At 55.6% G+C, this 20,041-nt stretch overlaps 1 protein-coding gene across 1 annotated transcript; it reads right to left on the bottom strand.

Annotated features, from left to right (window-relative positions):
• Positions 1 to 1,790: 1,790 nt before the first annotated feature.
• Positions 1,791 to 17,244, bottom strand: FTCD (formimidoyltransferase cyclodeaminase). Its single transcript, XM_063115082.1, has 14 exons — positions 17,191 to 17,244; positions 16,144 to 16,327; positions 14,933 to 15,061; positions 13,938 to 14,026; positions 13,645 to 13,824; positions 12,819 to 12,956; positions 12,611 to 12,742; positions 7,753 to 7,814; positions 7,348 to 7,477; positions 6,959 to 7,120; positions 4,433 to 4,476; positions 4,076 to 4,214; positions 3,078 to 3,173; positions 1,791 to 1,877 (listed from the first exon to the last, which is right to left on the bottom strand). The coding sequence occupies exons 1-14, from the start codon at positions 17,242 to 17,244 to the stop codon at positions 1,791 to 1,793; spliced, it is 1,626 nt and encodes a 541-aa protein (XP_062971152.1).
• Positions 17,245 to 20,041: the final 2,797 nt, after the last annotated feature.

Below are 20,041 nucleotides of genomic sequence, written 5' to 3'. Positions count from 1 at the left end.
ATGTCCCCCCAAAACTCACTTAAGCTTGAATTGTGTCCCCACATTTCATATATTAGAAGCTTAATCCCTACCGTGACTGTTAAGAGGGTGGGAAATCCTATTATGGTAATTGAAAGGTGGAGCCTTGAAGAGATGATTGGATCAGAGGACTGTGCAGTAGTGAATGGATTAATAATAGTGGTCAGGGGTGTGGTTCTGAGGGCTTTAAAAGTAGAGGACAGTCTGTCTCTCTCTTTCTCTGCTTCCACCATCTTGCATGTGAGACCCCTAAGTCACTGTTGCCACCACCAGATGGACTTTGGACTTCCCACTCTCAGAGACTGTAAGCAATAAATTTTGTTTTTCTTTATAAATTACCCAGTTCCAAGTATTTTGTTATAAGCAACCTAAACAGACTAATACATGCACATACACACGAATGCAGACACACATACACACAAGCGTCGTGCACACACACGAATGCAGGCATGCACACAGACACACAGGAGCTATTCCTACTAACAAGAAACCATCCACATGTGGTTTTGTAACTTGCTTCTGTTGCTGCAGGTCCCCTCGCCCCTCCTTGTAACAGGCCTCTCCTTGCTTGTGGCCAACAGGTGCTGCCCCTGTGGACTCCGGGGTGCCGGGTGTTTTCATACACAGACGGCTCATGCCCACCCCACCCCTGTGAGCTGGGCCGGCCTCTCTTGGGAACCTTGTCCTGTCCAGTTTGACTTGCAGGAGCTGTTCACACTGACGGATGGCCGCCCTTGGCCTGCTGCTGGTGTTGGGTATCTTTTGCTTCCACTAGGATTCTCGTCTTTTACCTGGGGTGGTGATGTTCTTCTCCAGAAACAAGTGTTTTAAATTTTCTGGAAGTAAAATCTTTCCTATAAGGCATTTGGGTTTTCTGCCTTGCTTAAGAGGGACATACTCACCAAATTATTTTCTTCTAACGTCCTATATTGCTGTCTAATAAGTACATGCATACTTTTTTACATGTGATCACCAATCTGGAAGTAATTTGGGAGTATAGTGATTTTTAAATTATTTTTTAATGGAGAACTTCCCTGAAGGCAGGAGCTACCATGAGGGTAGCTGAGGTGGGGGGACCCCATGATGGAGCCAGAGGGTCGACTGGTGCTCAGGCCTGGACAGCCCAGGGCTGATGAGACTGTTTAGGCCTCACCCAGGAGCTTCCCCATGATGCCGGGGGCTCCTTCTGGCACTGAAAGTCCTGCTCTCCCTGTAGGGTTTCTGTCCCACGTGCAACCCGAAGCCCCCTTCACGTGGACTAAGGGCCCCATCACTTCAGCACCCTGCACCAATCCCCAGGGTGCTCTGAGCCACCTGTGAGTTGCTGCGCCCACGTGTCTGTGGGGGCTGGAGCTGGGCACGTCCCCACACACTAGGACCCCGTTTCCTCCACCCCAGCTCCCACAACTCCCTGACCACAGGGGCCCCTGTCCCTGCCCCGTGACCCCAGGCTCAGCCCTCAGCCCTGCCCCCAAAACCCCAAACACACTACACACGTTTAGTGTGAGGCAGCAGGTGACCAAGGGAGACTTGACCAACTGGCTGCAGGTGAAGCCTGTCCCCGCCAGCACCTCCACCCCCAGACAAGCCCGCCCTGTGACCCCACCCCTGTTGGGCAGCCTCCATCTTCATTCTCTGGGCCCCATGTGCACAAGCTGTGTCAGGAGGCCAGCTGGTCCTAACACCCACACCCCACAGTAAGGCCCAGGCCCCACGGGATGGGCGAGAGGTGGTTGGGGGCCACAGAGTCTGGCAAGGTCTTCCGCCAGCAGTCACTCCCGCCGGGCCTCCAGGCGGTCCAGCACCAGCGCGGCCTGGGTCTTGGCTTCCTGCAGGAGGCTGGAGATGTGCTGGCGTGTCTGACAGACACATAGGGAGAGGAGGGACCTGGTCACCACCCTGCCTACCATGCAGCAACCTCCGGCCCCTGCTGCCACAGGCAGGCAGCTGGTCACTGCGCTACTCCTGACAGGCACCACCTGCACCTGCCACCTGCCCCTGCTGGCCCAAGCACCATGTCACCTCCCTTGCCCTCCCCCTGGCTTGTTCACTCCAGGATGGCTGGGGCCACCCTAGGCTTCCCTGTGCCCCTGATCCAGGGACTCCTCAGGATCTCTCAGTGTGGAAGGGAGGGGCCCCTGTCCTGAGCTTCAGGGACAGCCGGGCTCACTGACCCTCCGCAGACCCCGAGCTGCCCCCACCCCCTGGTTTTCCTACGTCTCCTCAACTGCTGAGGGCAGAGCTGTGTCCCCAAGGCCAGGGGGCAGCACTCATGCGGCCCGCCCCTGAACTTGCTGCTCATGTGGTGGACAGTGACTTCCCTCGAATGGCCAGCTCAGATGGGGACAGGCCCCTGAAGAGGCCATAGTGCCACCAACCACATAAAAACAGAACCAGCTGAGAAACAGCTTCTCCAAAATTCTCACAGAAATCCAGAGACTGGGGCTAGGGGTGGGGTGTCTGCCAACAGACGGTGTTCCCTTCAGAGTGGCGAGAATGTTCTAGAACTGGACGGAGGTGGCTGCACGGCATGGTGAGCATGCTCAATGCCACTGGACTGTGCACTTCAAAACACTAAACTCTGTGCCTGTGAATTTCATCTCAATAATAGTAAACGAAATTGTCATGTAGTTGCCCTGAGTGCTGAAGCTCAGACACTTTCTTAGGTGGTCCCCTGTGTTGCCAGGACCCAGTGGATGGGCTGCTGGCCTGGGGGACCCCAGACCCGGAGGCCTCCAGAGAGCAGGTGGGAAGTGTGGGGCTGGCAGTGCGGCTGGGCCACGGCTCCATCAAGGGTGCAGGAAGGGCCCTGATACCTGTGGCACCCCAGGCCCCCCGGCAGGACCAGCCAAGGCCAGCCACAGCCCCATGGGGAGGGGAACATTAAAGGTGGCATCGGCAGGCACCTGGACCACCCTGCCCCCACAGACACCTCTGAGAGAATCAGACGGACAGGACAGACCAACCCTGCCCACAGCTGGACGTAGGCAGCCCCCGTGTCCCTTGTGGTCCTGCAGGCCGTGAGTCTAGGCCCCGAGCGCATCCAGGCCCCAGCTCACCTGATCCTTAAACACATCGTCCGTCATGTCCTTCAGATTGATGATCACGGTGAAATATGCGCCAAACACGCCCATCTCCAAGGCTTTGGCCGCCACCTGCAAAGATGTCAGGACGGGCTGATTTGCAGGCAGACAGCAGGGCCTAGACAGAGGCCTGGACAAGCCCCTTCACTCAGGAATCCCCACGCCTCATCAGTCAGGACTGAGCAAATGACCAGGCCCAGGGGTCTCCATCTGAGGGTCCAACGAGGCCCCTGCCCTCACCCCACAGAGGGATTGGGCTCCCAGGATAACAAACTCAGCATAATTTCTGATTTTTTCCACATTGAGCTCAGAAGACAAAACCTCCTCTTATCTGAGCAGGACTCAGCGGCCTACGAGTCCTGGGAGAGGCCACGCTGGCCTTTTCTGATAAATCAGGAGCCCAGACCACTGTGCTAGAGGCAAAGTTGTGCCCTCTGAGCCCCTGCCCCTGGCAGCTCTCGGTCTTCAGATTAACAGCTGGCCCACCATCCAGGGCCGCTTCCTAGGGACAGCAGGGACACTTCTCAGGATTGATCAGATGCTGAAAACAGGTGCCTTTCTTGTAAAGACCCCGTGAACCATGCAGTCTCAGCAGCTGCAGGAGGCACAGGACTTGGGCTGCGTCCTGTCCTATCTGACCTTCCTGGTTCTGGGCCTTCCGTGCCCAGGCATAGCGCTCTGAGACATGTGTCTATCTCCACAGGCTGCTTAGGTGTGTTCTAGACTAAGCGAGTGGGATGAGAAGGATGGACAGGGCAGGGAAGGGGGAGGGCTCTGGAGACACAGCAGAGGTTCTGCCTGTCTGCGGTGCCACCTTGAACAAGATCTCAGAACAGACCAAACAAGCCAGCCCTGCTGGAGAAGACCAAGACCCCACAGGTGCCCATGAGGAGGGGTCTCCAGGCCTGGTTCAGCCAAGCCCCTGCTGCTTGCTGCCCTGCAGCAGGAGGTCTGGGGTCCCTGGGGCCACATACCTGCAGGTCCGACAGGCAGGCCAGGTTTCCACACAGGGCCAGCTCCTGCAGCAGCGGCCACAGTGAGGACACCGTCTCCACCAGCGACAGGGGCACCTCGACCGCCCGCCTCAGCCCCTCCTGCAGGGCAGCTGCACGCCTGGAACCAGCAGGGGACAATGATCAGAGCCTGGGGCAGAGGGGCAGCATCTGGCCAGGCAGCCACCGGCCTGCCCCAGCAGGACTGAGCACACAGAACTCCAGCGGGTGGAGGGGGTAGGGGGGATAGGAACCTCATTCTCGAGTCATTAAGTGTGTCTCAGGGGCAGGTCCTGCCCTGAGCATCTGGGGCCCCCCACCTCCAGCACCTGCACTCACCTGTCCCTCTCCTCAGCTGTGTTCTTGGGCAGCTTCATCCCTTCCTACCAGAAAAAAACACGCAGTGAGTGACCATGAGGCAGGAGTGGCTGGGTCCCCAGAGCACGCAAGAGTGACCGGGAGCAAGGACTGTGTCCCAGGCCACATGGGACTGTGGGCGAGCAAGGGGCAGGGGGGCAGGGCTAGGTTAGCGTTTCCACTCGGGGCTGTGTCACTGGCACCGCAGGCAGGGGGCAAACGTGCGCTTCTGGGAGAAAGTGCGTCTGTCGGCCTGTGGTTTAGTTTTGGCCTTAGGCCCCAGTGGGGAGGACACACCAGGGGGTCAGAGACCCCAGTGGGGGTGTGGAGAGGAAGGGCGGACAGTGCCCTCAGGAGCCCTTGTTTCCAGATAAGGAGACCAAGGGCCCAGCAGGTCCCCTGAATCCTCACAGCCTGTAGGAGCAGGGGCAGCTCTGGGCCCGGCACCCCTCCCACAGCACTGGGTTCCTCCAGGGCCAACATCGCTTGTAAAATCACACAAGCTGCCACACCACCCCAAGTCTAGGCCAAGAAGCTCAGACTGTGCAGATGACAGAGAGCAAAGCGTTACAGGCCCTGTGGTCCTCCCCACTCAAAGCACCTCCATCCACATCCTCGCCCCAGCCACAGGCACAGCCTTTTTCCCAAGTGGACACATGTGGTTTCTGACTTCCCACGAAGGAGCTCGCCCCCTCCTATCAGGTGAGCATGGCTGAGCCCAGATCCACACCCACAGGCCCACCTGCAGGAGGGGTGTAGGGGGATAGCTGGGGGGATGTTCCCCATTTTGCTAAATTCAACCAAATTTCCACCCAAAACATCATTATCAACGGACCCCTCCATCAGCCACGGGTGACAGCAAATGACCCTGGGCCCTGAGTGCAGCAGGATTCTGTCCACCGTTCTACCAATGGCAATTGATGAGCTGACACCACCCTGCATCTCCATGGCAGCCAGCTGTCCTGACCACCTGTGGCTGCCCGTCCCCTCATGAGCTGTCTTCTGCTGTAGATTCCATGCGGAGGCAGGACATTTAACTTATTACTTTCCCCCTGGTTGTTTTCTAATCATTCAGGTTACTTCTTGTAATTCCTACATTTAGAGTTGTCCCTAACTTTTTAATAGTTATATTTAAACTGATGTTTCCCTCTAAATGCCTCTCCATGTCTCAACTTCATCAGAGTATAGACATCCAGAAATGTAACCTTGGCCTGGGGAGGCCATTTAATCTATGACACAAGACCCAGAGAAGATAGAATGGAAGACTGATGCATTCAATGGCATAAAAATAAAAAGTTCTCATTTTCAGAAGCCACCATAAGCAAACTCCAAACACAAACAACAAACTGGAGTGGGGGGGAGGGGGACCACACCCAGAAAAGGGCCTGACTCCCCTAGAACCTGAAAAAGTCCTATGAAGCAGCCAGACCCACCTTTGTAAGAAAAGAAAAGGCAGTAAGAAAAAGCCCTCAGAGAAACCTAAGAGAAAAGGGACAAAAAATATTCAGCATATAACTTAGTGAAAAAAAATAAAAACAACGCTGAGCCCACACTTCAGCGTCCATGGGACACTCGTGGCTGCACACGGTCACCACCTGCGTAGGAAAATCTCCCACAGAGTCAAGGGAAAACTGCAAGAAGCAAAACTGGGAACAGCCTGTGCCATCTATTCAAGAAAGGGGAAAAAGAAAGAGCAGGTCTCCTCCACCGACAGGCACACATAGGAGGCAGGAGCCACAGCCTGGGCAGGGGGTTAGAGACAGGGGTGAGGCGCAGCTGCACTTTTGAACTCTGAACCTCCTAAAGGTTTTACCTGTTTACAAAGCACATAAATGAAACTTAAGTGTAAAAACACTGAAAAAAGGTGACTGGTATCTACACACCCCTCCAAAAAGGACATGAACTTCAGCCTCAGATGGTTCCCTTGTCTGTATGATGAACTATTCAGACTAGCTCTGTTACTGCTTGATTTTGTTCTCTTGTGTGGATTCCCATTCGTTTTGGGGGTGCACAGCCCATGGAGCACGTCCCAGAGGGTCACCGGCAGCACTCTCTTCCCCGGGGAAGACAGCTTCTGTCCCTGAAGGCTCTGGGATGCCTTCAAGTTTGTGGAGCTCTCAGGTCTACAGCAACTGCAGGCAGAGCCTTCCTCACCCCATCCTGAGCCTGAGGATCCGTCTCTGTCTCTGTCTCTGTCTCTCCCTGTCTCCCTCTGTCTCTCCATCTCTCCCTGTCGCTCCCTCTGTCTCTTCCTGTCTCTCTGCCTTTCTCTTTCTCTGTCTGTATCTCTCCGTCTCTCTCTCCCATCTCCCCATCTCTCCCTGCCTCTCTCTGTCTCTCTGTCTCTCCCTCTCTCTCTGTCTTTCTGTCTCTCCCTCTATCTGTCTCGCTTTTCTTTTCCTAAATTTCTGCTGACCCTTCCTGAGACAAGGCTCTTCTTGGGGCTTCCTCTCCCTCGGCTCTGCGGCTCTGCGGGATCAGGTCCCTGCTCTCCCCCGACCCGCGCACCGTGCAGGCGGCGAAGGCCCGGGCGTCCTCGTCCACCAGCGCCGTCAGCCGGGCCGCGGCCTCGTGCAGACGCGGGACCAGGCGCCTCATGGTCGCGTCCAGGTGCTCGAACCGGCGCCGGCCGTAGGTCATCAGGCCCGCCATGCAGGCCAGCGCCGCGCCCTGGGAGAGGGGATCGCGGTGTGGGGACAAGCCCGGGCGCCGGCGGGGACCCGGAGCTGGGGGGACCCGAGTCAGCGGGGTCCCGGGACAGGGGCGTCCCGGGGCTGGGGGACCCGGGGCAGGGGCGTCCCGGGGCTGGGGGGACCCGGGGCTGGGGATCCCGCCGCACGGGGGTCCCGGCGCGGTCCCGTCGCCCCCGCCCCCGGCCCTGGCTGGCTGTCTCTCACCATCGCCGCCGCCGCCGCCGCCACCGAGCCGCCCCCCGGGGCGGGCGAGCGGGCCCCGACCTCTTGCACGAAGGCGCGCAGGGGCATGTCCGCCAGGCTCCGCTCGGGCGCGCCGGCGCAGACCAGGTACCTGCGGGGTTGGGGTTCGGGGGTCGTTCGCGGTCTTCAGAACAGGCAGCCGGCTGGGAGCGGTCGCCCCGAGCTCCGCGAGGACACAGCGGGGACCCTGCCGGGGTCTCACCGCGCTCCCCCCCCGACCCGAGCTTGGAACAGTCAGCTGAATGAACGAGTGAGAGGGGAAGGCGCACGAGGACCGGGCCACGTCTGCGCACCCCTGCGCCACCAAAGGCCCCCTGCATAGCAGGGGAGGGGACAGAGGGCGAGGGTGGGGCGGGGCTCGCTCACTCGATGATCCGCTCCTTAGGGTTGAAGGGGGACAGGGAGTCCAGGCCCAGCCGGCTCACCACCTGGAAAGGGGGCGCAGAGGTTGGAAACGACTCGCCTCGTGCATGTCCCACCCATGCTGAGGGCCGACGCGGGGAGGCCATGGGATGTGTGGGTCCCGCCCCAGCTCGCAATGGCCTCCCTGCCCTGAGTAAGTTGGGCCTCTTCATGGGGAGCAGGTTGGTGCTGACACACACCCAGCGCCATGTACAGACGCATCAAACCACTCCGACTTACCCCCACGGGGAAACTGAGGCCCAGAGAGAGGAGCTGCCCACTGGTGATCCCTCAGCAAACTAATCCTCATTTCTCCGATAAAGGACACCACAATCCCCTTGCTGACAGGGGCTAACAGAAAACCGCCTCTTTGGACAAGATTTTAATTGTTCAAGTTCAATGTCTAACAAGTTCTTAAAGTCTAGGAAATAACAATAAACCTTGCTATGTGAGGAAAAGTGAATTTTACTTAAATTCAAAATAAAGTTGTAACAATCCCCATTTAAGGTTAGAAATCATTCTGCCAAAAGCCATTAAAAACACTTCATGGTGTTCTACGCCAGTGACTCAGTCCCTGCCCATTCTGAGCCAAACAGGCCCCTGCTTTCTACAAAGAGTAAAAAGTGTTGCTTGAGGGGGACAAACCATGGGGGTCCCAGAAGGTGGTCTTGGAGACTAGGGTAGAGAACACCTCTTAACAGACTGAAGAATCAGCAAGCAGAAAGGCAGAACCCTCCTGGCACAGAAAACCTCAGAAAGGTACATAGAATTTTTAAATTAATTTAAATGCAAGGCTAAGCTGGCAGAAAGTAATGGAAATCACTCAAAGCCAGAAATTACCAAAAAGGTGAATCCAGAAAGGCCTGCCAGCCTTGAAGCTGGGCCCACCCTGGGGACAACTCACGCCCTCTAGCAGCCCCTTATGACTGAGGGAGGTCTAGGGCCTTCAAAGCGTGAGGTTAGACTGGAGACCCCTGAAAGGACAGAAACAAACACCCCCTAAAGGAAATAGTTGGAATGCTCCCCAGTCCCTGTCTTCCCTTTGGGTGAAGCAGGAAAAAAATCTCTACTGGGAATTCCTAGCCACAGCCACCCTGGCAGGGCTATGGGCCACAGCAGACATAGAATCACTACCTGTGTGGTTCCAAAGCTCCAAGCACCACATTTAGCTTCAAGTGGCCCTGTGTAGTGGTGTCCCTAAGCTCCTAAAAGAGTCAAGCACACACCCTCTTTGGAGGAGAAAACTTTAAACCCAGGTATCCGAGAATTACCACATAAAATCCCAAAAAACACGCACTGGCAATAAAATCTCAAGACACGTGAAACAGTGGGTCACCATGAGGACGGCAGAAAGAACAGCTCACCAGACCAGACCTTCAAAGATGGCAGATACCAGGGCTTTCAAGGAAAGAATGTAAAATAATATGCTTAAAAGTAGAAAAGAACATCACATATTAATAAGGTATGAATAAATGTGGGAGAAGCGAATGCCTTTTCTTGCAGAGAAAGGATGAAGTCAGAAAATATCACTGGCTGCTGAAACTTGTGGCTGGAATTTCAGGAGGAACAGGGTACTCACGTGTTCCTCAAGTGCCCCCCACAGAGCACTCGTTAACTGCAAAAGGAAAAACAGCACTGCAGCAAATAGCCCTGGGAAAAGGGACACCCCGGTACCCGAGTGGTCAAACCGAGCTTGTAAAAGGGCAGCGTGGGCTTCCTGAGGCTCTGAGGACACCGTCACTGTGCCGTTCCTGCCAAAAATGTGCTACACGTCTAGTCAGGAGCGACATCAGACAAGTCCCCAGGAAGGGACGTTCTACAAAACAATTGGCCTGTGCTTCTGAAGCACATCAAGGCCAATGAAGGAGGAGGAAGACCAGGGAACTGTTCAGATTAACGGAGGTGAGAGACCTGACGACTAGGTGCACTGTGAAGTCTGAATCGGACCCTGGACTGGAGGACAAGATGCTGTGGTGGGAGTTATCAGGACATCGATGTGGTCTGATTATGGTCTGAAGATTAGATACTACAGTTATATTAGTGTTGAGTTTCCTGTTTTGATCATTGTACCATGGTTATGTAAGAGAATGTCCTTGTTCTTAAGAAATACACCCTGAATAAATTAGAAATAAAGGGGCACAGTGTCTTCAACCTACTCTCAAAATAGTCCAGAAAAAAAACCAGTCTGTGTGGGAATAGAGAATGATAGAGTAGATGGGCAACATGCAAACTAGCAGTCCGTCTGGCTGCAGAACTCAAGGGAGCTCCTCCTGCCACTCTTGCGCCTTTTCTGTGAGTAGGAATTATGCAAAATAAAAAGTTACAAAAAATATTCTAACAGGCAGGAATAGAATAGACTTGACTGTAAACCATGTCAGCGACTTAGAAACCAGGTTTGAGAAAACTGCAGTGAATGTAAGGGGAAAAAAAGGTGGAGACAGTAGAGAAAAGATAGAATGTGTAGAAGACAGAAGACGCCACTGCAATACAATTGGTGTCCCTAAAGCTGAAGAAGCAAATAACTGGATCACAGATGTAATAGAAGAAAAAATTCTTGAAACTAAGCAAGAATGGACTCTATAAATCACAAGAAGCGCTGCTCTACGAAAACAGTAATGAGAATAATCAACACCAAGACATATCCAGTGGAGCCACTGGATTTTAAGGATAAAGGAGTCCTCAGGCATCAGGAAGAAAGAACAAGTTGCCTGGGGTGGGGGACAACCCACTGGCCTTAGATACCCACACCACAGTGATATTTAATTCCAGAAGATGATAAAAATGTTTGCTATGTTCCCAGAGAAAAACAGGTGACTTAGAATTGTGGTCCTCCAACTGTCTTGCAGGAATAAAGTCACGGAAAGATTCCCAAACTCATCAGAACCCATAGAATAAAGCCTGTGAGCCTTTCTCTAAAAACCTGCTTGACTATGAAATCCAGCCAACAAACAGATGAGTAACCAGGATGGTCCAAAGGGATGGGGATGCATATTGATCTCATTATACAGCTAAGATTACATCTCTGTGGGTATTTAATATGTTTAATAAATGTGCTTATGGTTACAGGAGACAAGTGTTTTAAATTAGATGATGTAAAAGTAGCAACACAATTTAAATCTGGAGCAGAGGCATCCACTCAAGTGCAGTGTGCTGACTTCTTGTCTTTCTTCACCAGGAGTCAACAGACCTTGTCTAATGTTGATATAGCAAGAGCTAAAGGATTACGTGTATTGTTTAAACTTAAAATTTTAACCACCAAAAGGATCCCTTCCCCCCAAAATCCTATAACTTCAAAAAGCCAGGAGATAGAGAAGGAAGAAAAGATGTTGATAGAGTAAGCAGGACTGAAGTCATGCTGGGACCTAAATAAACTGCATGGGCTCTAAAAGATTTTAGAAGGACACAGTTTTTTTTCTTGGCATGCATTTCTCTGAGTTCCCTTTTTTCCCATGGTTATTTGATACTTTGAACCTGGGTTATGGGGCAAGATGACATTATTTACATGAATGTAAAGTTGTCCAGTCAGCCTAGAGCTGCAGACTTGCATGTACCATCCACACCCTGGAAACCAAGGAGGCCTTCAGTAAAGCAGTGATGATTCCACCCTCCAGCAGGACCCTGAGACAACAGCAAGGACGGAAGCAGAAGCCAGACAGAGCCTCTGCAAGACCTTGCATCTGGCTCCCCGCACAAAGCCCCCGCAGTTCACATCCCCACTGTCCTGCTTTTCATTTCCACCTTCCATTCCCTCCTCCCCCTCTTTAAAACCCCTCAGGAAGTCTGAGTCTTGGAGATGGCTTTAGCCTGGCTTCTCCTTCAGGTTTACCTGAGAGATGGGTCAGCCCATCATCTCTCCTCAGGTCACTGGTGTTCCTGAATAAAAGCTGATTTCTTAGTCTACCAGCATTTGGCTTGTTTTTGAAAGGGGACAGGCAGCCAGGCCTGTGCCCAGTGTCAGTGCGAGTAAATAATCTAACCCTAACCCTGTGTGTTTATTTCCTTGTTTTCATAGCAGGCAGTGTACTCTGAAACTGATAAATCAAGAAAAAGTAGACTCTAACCCTTCCATATAAACAGGAGGAAACCACACCCCAGGCCCCCACATACCTGAAATAAGGTGAGAGAAGTGAGTCCATACATATCTGCTAAATGAGTAACTCCACACGGGATAAGCTCAGCTACCAAAAGACAAAGACTTTCCTAAGAATCCAGTCACGTGCCTACTGTGAGGAGCACACCAAAAACAGAGACTCAGAAAGGCCTGGGGCGAGCGTGGCCATGCCTAAGCAGGACCTGGCCCAGCAGGAGCCTATACACAGGGGACTTGAGACCAAGGCATCAGGAGGCACACAGAGCAACTTTCTAGAAGAGCCGTCAATGGGAATGGGGATCGAAGTCACGTAGTACATGCCCCAAATCCATAAACCCAGTTCCAGGAAAAGCAAGGTGCCCCACAGGAATGTGGCTGGTCCAGGAGACCAGAAAGGAGAGCAGGAAGGACCCTGCAGAAAGGTTCACCGTCCCTAGTCATTGGAAGCCTTACAAGAATTGAACATATTATAGGTCACAAAGAAAACCTCAGTAACATCCCCAAAATGAAAAGAGTATGACCACATCTTCTAAACACGAGTGGGGGGATGGGAGGGGAGAAGGAGGAGAAGGGGGGGAGGGGGATTAGAGGGGAGGGGGAGGAGGGGCAGCAGGAGGAGGAGGAGTAGGGAGGCCTGGCCCCATGGATGGGGTCTGAGCTGGGGGTGTGAGCCTCAAGCACCTGAGACCCTTCGTGCCCCCACCCGACCCCCTCCTCAGGAGCCCGGCGCACCAGCCTGATCCGCTGCTCTTCCTCCAGGATGAAGAGGTTCTCCTTGTCGCAGTAGAAGGCAGCCGCATCCAACAGAGCCTTCAGAGGCACCAGGCCCACCAGCTGCGAGCCCACTACCGGAAGGCTCAGCTCCTGCAGGCGTGGGCAGAGTCAACACCCCGGGGGCTGGGCTCGAGAGCGCCCTGGCAGGTGGGACCGCCCTGCTCACCTGTGCTTCTCGGCAGGTCTCCTCGTAGACTGTGTGCAGCGCTGTGACCTCAAAGTCCAGCAGGTTCATGGACACCTGAGCCAGGTTCTTTTCATCCAGGTACCAGCCGATGCCCTGAACCTTTTTCAGACGTCCTGGCTGCGAAGGAAAAGCATTTCCCAGCCTGGCCTGAGCAGCTCACCCACCCCGGCACCAGCACTGAGAGCCACTTGCTCCTGTGTCTGCCCCCCCCCCGCCCCCAGCTGGACGAGGGTCCTGGTGTGGCCTGCAGATTCTGTGTCTCGGGGGCTGTGCTGTGGCTCTTCCCCTCACTGTCACTCTCTCATGTTCCCACCTGAGCTGGCCAGAGAGGGGCGGGGAAGGCCCCACCTACCACAGGGAAACTGAGGCCCCAAGGATCAGGCACTCGGATGCCACTCCTCGTGGGCACCAAGGTCAGACCAGGCCCTGCCTGGAGGTTTGTAGGGGCATCTGGGGAGGCTGAGGAACTGGATGGATGCGGGGACACACCAGGGGTGCCTGGGTCACCTGAGGCTCAGGAAGCAGCTATTTTCCCATCAGTGTGGAAATGCTGTGCTATTTTAAGAACGGTGCAGCCCTGCCTGCTTCCATAGCAAGTGCCCTTTACAGCAAGGGCTCCCAGTTTCACATACTCAAACCCCCAACCCTGCCCCCTTCCACTCAGCACTGCACTAAAGCTGAGTTGGTCAGCAGGCCGGAGGCCAGGCCCCACCCTCCCAGCAGGCCCTGTCCTCTGTCTCAGCTCCTGATCCTCTCCCGAGGGCTGCTGGGGATTTGGATTCCGGGGCTCGCTGGCTGTGCTCACCTGGTGCTCCCCACGGCCCTGCTCCCGCAGGTTGAGGGCAATGCGGTGGGCCTGCTCCTTGGTACCCAGCAGGTTAACATTGAACGCGATGAGGAACTTCCGAGCCCCTGTGGCTGTGGCCCCCCAGCGGGGGACAAAGGAGCTGGGGCCAAAGTCAGGCGCCCACTCGGGCTGCTTGAGCTGTGGGGAAATGCACGGGTGAGACATCCCCACAGGAGGGGCTACCTCGCAGGGTCCGGGGAAGGAGGGGCCCGGGCCCACCCTCCTCCCCACACCCAAACGCAGAAGGGCACCTTCTCGGGGAGGGCCTCGTACTCTCCAGCCCGGATGGCCGGCAGGGTCCGGCGACTGGCTGTCCGCGCTGCCTCGCCGTAGAGGTACACTGAAGGGGAGCCCAGCAGTCAGCTGCTGGACGGTCTGGAACCCCCATTCCCGGGAGGGCCCAGACAGCCTCAGCCTGGAGGACAGGCCTCCCGCAGCCCCCATCTCACCGGGGAGCACCCCGTCTCTGTGCCTCTTGGGGTGGAAGTGGGTGGTCGCTGGTGGACACTCAGTATGATCAGCTCCCCCCTGAACCCCTGCACAGATGCCCAAGGAAGAGCCGCAGTTTGGAGGGTTACAATCAAATGCGTGGGAAATGCTGATGGAAGGAGTTTATGTTTCTTTTTAAGATGCATTTGCATTTAAGATAAAGATAACCACAGATGTGGGAACATGGAGAAGAGAAACAAAACTGACCCTACACAGCTATGAGTGTCGCCATGCACAGGACGAGTACCCCAGCCACACATTAGCCTATATTTACGTGGCAGCAACTGGCTGTGGCTGGATTTCACTCAGAGTCACCCATGGAGGGCTGCCCACTCTGTGGCGTCCTTGTGACCATGCTGACGGGCTGGCTCTGTCCCCAATTTGTCTCCATTTGTTCTGTATTACTTCCTCAATTTGGTTGATTCCCCAGTGTGAAATTATTCTGTTTCAGAAGGCACGGATCCATCCTGCTACACTGCTTCACAATGTGGTCAGCGGGTTCCCTCTGCCCAGCGACGCAGACGTGGCGTCCCTGGGGGGCCAGCAGGCTGCGCTCTGTCACGGTTTCTATGGGCATTTATATCATGACTGAGGAAGCCTGACACTTCCCCGCATGTTAGTTCGCTCATGGTAGTTTTTGGTAATGATTTGCACTTTTAAGAGGAGTCAAGGGCAGAGAACCGTGGCAGACAGGACTGGAGGCAAGGAGGAGGGTCGGCTGGCCGAGCCTGAGACGGCCCCTCCTGGCGGCTCTCACCGGGAACGTGCAGCTCCTCAGCCAGCCGCTGGCCAAAGGCCTGGGCACACTGCACACACTCGTCCATGCTGACACCGCTCACTGGGATGAACGGGCAGACGTCCAGGGCGCCCATGCGAGGGTGCTCCCCTGCAGAGAGACAGGGAAACCAAGGCAGGAGACTGAGGAAAGGGAGTGGGTGGAGGCTCAGTGGGGCTTCTCAGACCCTCTGTCCCTTCCGGTCCCAACCCGACCAGACCCCGGTCCACACACCCAGCTGCTCACGCTGACCACAGGGAAGGCCCTGGGCGCCCCCAGCTTCACTCTCTGGCCCCCCTTGCAGGCAGCAGATCCCCCAGGGGGTTGGTAGGGCACAGTGGTACCACCTGTGGATGTCCGAGGACCCTCCTCACGGCCAGCTAGTGGGAGGCCTCTAAACCCTGGGAGAAGTGTCTTTGGGATAAATCTCTCCCTCTCCTAAGTCACAGAAGTAACTTTCCAAGTGTGGTGAGGCTCTCAGTGAGACCAAGCCAGGCTCCAGCAGCCCGAGACCTCCCTCTTTGGCAGCAGAAAATCCACGCACATTTGCAGAGTGTCCTGACAGTGAGCACAGCCCCTCCCCGGTGGCCAGCTCCCCTCCAGCCCCCACCTTTGAGATAAGCCTCTTATCTGCTCACAGTTTGGGTTCACTTGTGAATCCCATCCATGTGGCCCAGCCTTGCTGTGAATGGCCCAAGACCCTGGCCTTTTGACTAGCTCCCGTATGTGCACCGACCTTTGACCCTGCTCACCACAGCCACTGTGTTTGGTTTGTGGGCTGTTGACAGGTCAGTTTCCCTGGGGGGCATGTCCCACCCTTGCCTCCCCCACCAGGGCCTGCTCAGAGAAAGACAGGGTCAAAGAGCGAGCCTCCCGGTCAATTACTCTCGGTATCCCTGGATTGTGGACGATGGACGGCGGACTGCATCTGCGGGACCCTCCCCTCCCCCCCCACCTAGTCGTGGAGGTGGCCTATGTGTCACCCATGGGGGCTGCACTCACAGCACAGCCCCTATAGCCACACTGGGGCAGCCACAACTTCACAACTCAGGGTCCTCAAGGAGAAGCCTTCCTGCCAGCCCTGTTGAACCCCATGCCCTGTGCCTGTGCCCTGGGCCTGGCCCCTCTCCTAGGACACTGTGGATGTGGACTCAGGCCCCCACGCCCCAGACCCTGCCACCCGCCACCCTCACCTCTGTGTCTGCTCATGTCGATGAGCCGGGAGGCAGCCCGGGCGGCACTGAGGGCCCCCTCCACCACGCACTGTGGCCGCCCCATGAAGGTGTAGACAGTGCGGTTGGTGGAGGATCCCGCATCCACGTCCAGCAGCAGGCAGCCCGGGGTCTGCTTGATGGCTCGGGAGATGGCATCAATCACCTGGAGACACAGCCCAGCCCTCGCCTCAGTTTCCCCACTTGGAAGAAGGAAAAGGAGTTTGGGAGGTAGCTGCACCCCACACCCAAATGTGGGTCTGAGGAGGTGGAGTTGAGCATTGGGGAAAAGCATGCACCCCTGACCAAAGAGCCTGCAGGATGGGCGGTGGTCCCAGGGAGACCCCAGCACACTGGGCCACTGTCACTCCCAGCCCAAGAACAGGGCCCAGCAAGGCGGGCAGCAGGTGATGCCCTAGGAGCAGCTGAACCCCAGGTTCCACTCCCAACAGCTGGGCTCCTGGAGGGGGTCGGAGGCAAGCCAAGGTCACAGAGAGCCAGGATCCCTACCCCCTGGTGGCCCCTCAGTGGGAGCATCTGAAGCAGGGGGGAGGGGCAGATTGCAAGGTGGGGGAGGGGCCCAAGGTTGGGGGTGGGGGCTCAGGGTCCAGATGCTGTCCTGTGGCTTTTGGTGGCTTCCTGATCCCTCTGTGCCTCAGTTTCCTTGTTGGTTAAGTAGGGGTAATAGCAGTGCCCACCTCAAAAGCCTGTGGGGGGTGGGACTCAAGGGCCACACAGGGGTGACCTCATGTGTGACACTTCAACGGCAACTGGGCCAGCCCTCAAGACCCCTGTTTCAGAGGAGAGCATGAGGCCCACAGAGGCCCAGTGATCTGCCCAACCCCTGCTGGAAGCACCCAGAAGCCTCCTGGGCTCACCACCAGCCCCAGCTGCGTCCCACCCATGCTGGATCAGTCCTCCCGAAGCCCCCTCGCCACAGACATGTCCCTGCGGTCAATGGCTGGGGCTCTGCCCACCCTGGGAAGACAGCCCCTCCCCACGCCTAGCACAACGCCACCAGGGCCCCACCTCCTGGTCGTTCCCCTCCGAGAAGTTGGGGACACATTCCACCAGCTGAGACATGGCCAGCACCTTGATCTGGATGCTCCTCTCAGGGCAGGTGGAGGGATGGAAAAAGCAGCTCTCTGAGGCCAGCGGGGCCTTTATACGCCCAGCAGCGCCCTCCCCATAGCTGGGCTTCTCATTAACCAGCAGGCCACAGCCAGGAGGGCAGTGACCCCTGTGCAGACGTGGAGCAAGGGCGGTGCAAAGCAGGGCAGGAGATGCCACCAGGCGGCGATTGCTCCCCGAATACAGCGCATGGTGGGGCCAAAGGGGCTGGCATGCATACAAGTGTGTGTGAGCACGTGCGTGTGTGTCTCAGTCCACTTTCTGCTGCTATAACAGAACGCCACAGACTGGGAGATTTATAAGAACAGACGTCTATTTCCTCACAGTTCTGGAGACTGGGAAGTTGAAGACAGGCCGGCATCTGGTGAGGCCTTCTTGCTGCGTCCTCCCACAGTGTAAGATGAGAGAGCCAGAGAGAGAAAAAAGCGGCCAAACCCCTCTTTTATGAGGAACCCACTCCCAAGACCACGGCATTCATTCATTCATTCATTCATGAGGAGCCCCCAGGACCCACTCACCTGACATTAGGCGTCACCTCCCAACAACACCAACATAGGAACATTGGGGACACATCAAAACCACAAAAGTGTGTGTGTAAATCAGTGTGCGTGTGTGGATGTGAGTGTGTGTGCACACAGATGTCAGGGTGAGTGGACATGGATGTCTGTCAAGGGTGATGTCTGTCGGGGGTGAGTGCACACACTGATGTCGGGGTGTGTGTGTGGATGTCAGTGTGTGCGTGTATATCAGTGTGCGTGTGTGGATATCAGCAAGTACTGAGTGCGTGTGTGTGTGTGGATGTCAGTGTGCGTGTGTGGATATCAGCGAGTACTGAGTGCGTGTGTTTGTGTGTGGATGTCAGTGTGCGTGTGTGGATATCAGCAAGTACTGAGTGCATGTGTGTGTGGATGTCAGTGTGTGTGAATGTCAGTGTGTGTGGATGTCGGTGTGTGTGGATGTCAGTGTGCATGTGTGTGGATGTCGGTGTGTGTGGATGTCAGTGTGCATGTGTGGATGTCAGCAAGTACTGAGTGTGTGTGTGTGGATGTCGGTGTGTGTGTGGATGTCAGCGTGCGCCTGCTTGTGTGCTGCCGGCAGGGAAGGCAGGTGAGCAAAGGCCCAGCTCACCCCTCCTGCTGCTCAGGCCATGGCTCCTGGGGAAGGGTAGGAGCTCTGGCCGTGCTCAGCAGGGCTGGCTCTGGCTCAGCACTCACCACTACCCATTTGAAGTTCTTGATCTAAAACGGCGGCTGGTGCTTCCCTCCTGCGTGCTGCCTGCAGATCACATGGCTGTCCTGGTTGCATGTGGACACGCTAGTCTTGGGGTCTAGCTGTGCCCTGCCTCTTGGGTGCCCTTGACACTCCAGGGCGCCCCCAGAGCAGGTGCACCCCATCTACTGTTTGCTATGCCCACGGCATCCCCTTTGCTTCCAGAAACTTACGCAGGGCATTGGCATTTGAAGCCACTTCATCCATGGAAGTGCCAGGGGTGGCCAGAGGGCCTAGGCTAGGAGATGCCCAGATCTCTTGGACCCCCAGTCATGTGGGGCTTGGGACCCCACCTCTCATGTGGACACTAAGGACAACCAAGAGGAGGGTGGGGCCAGGTGAGCCCAGAGACCCTCAGAGTCTGGGGACCAACAGAGTCTCCCAACCAGGGCTCTATGTCTGGAGGCTGGAGGGGAGGATGGGATCTGTTGTAGGCTGAGGTGTGTCCCCCAAAATCCACATGTTGAAGTCCTAACACGGAGCACTTCAGAATGTGACTTTATTTGGAGATGGAGCCTTTACAGACATGATTAAGGTAAAATAAGATCATTAGGGTGGTCCCTAATCCAATATGACTGGTGTCCTTGTAAGAAGAGACCAGGACACAGACATGCACAGAGAGAAAACCCTGTGAGGACACAGGCAGAAGACACCATCTGCAAGTAAAGGGGAGCAGCCTCAGGAGGAACCAGCCCTGCCCCACCTTGATCCTGGACTATCAGCCTCCACACCGTAAGAAATAAATTCCTGTGGTGTGAGCTCTGCGTCTGTAGTATTTGTTATGGCATCCCTAACCGACTAATCCAGGGTCCTCTGGTGGCGGTATTGGGACCCCACGGCACTGTGAGGACCAGGGCACACCTTGCCCCACATCGGGTCTATCCAGAAACTCCAACATCTTCTCCTCATACATACAGCAGAGAGGGACCAAAGCCTTCTACTTATGGCCAAACCCCAGGACAGTGTCAATGCCAGGCCCTGACCCTGTCACCTGTCAGGTGAGAGAGAAAGATCAGGAGGCTCTGGCTGGAGCTGTGTTGAGTTTCCCACAGAGATGATCTGGGCCAGGGCTTGGCCATAGCTGGGAACACAGTCAAGGACAGGGCCTGTCATGGCACTGGCACCAGTTCTCGGTGTCAATCCTGAGACAAAACTCTGGGAGATGCTATAAAAAGCTCCAGAACAGGGGATGGTAGAAGGCTCCACTGGGTATAGGAAGAAGGATCTCACCCAGTGCCCAGATCCAGGTTTCTATCAATATTCTCCAGTAACAGGGATCAGGGTCCCAATTCCAGGACTGAGCAGGAATCACACAAGATGGGCCCGGAGCACCTTAGAGTGTCAGGAAGTGCTTGGATTAAAAAAACCCAACAAACCACAAACTCTGCAATAATGAGGGCATGTCAAAGGGACATGGCAACCCACTGAAAGAGCCCCCAAAGCTGGAACGATTTGAGCCACAAGAGAAGTGAAGTAGTAT

The sequence above is a fragment of the Cynocephalus volans genome, chromosome 1 (assembly GCF_027409185.1).
Source record: "Cynocephalus volans isolate mCynVol1 chromosome 1, mCynVol1.pri, whole genome shotgun sequence".
Taxonomy (NCBI): Eukaryota; Metazoa; Chordata; class Mammalia; order Dermoptera; family Cynocephalidae; genus Cynocephalus; species Cynocephalus volans.
This window is presented reverse-complemented; position numbering and strand designations above follow the sequence as displayed.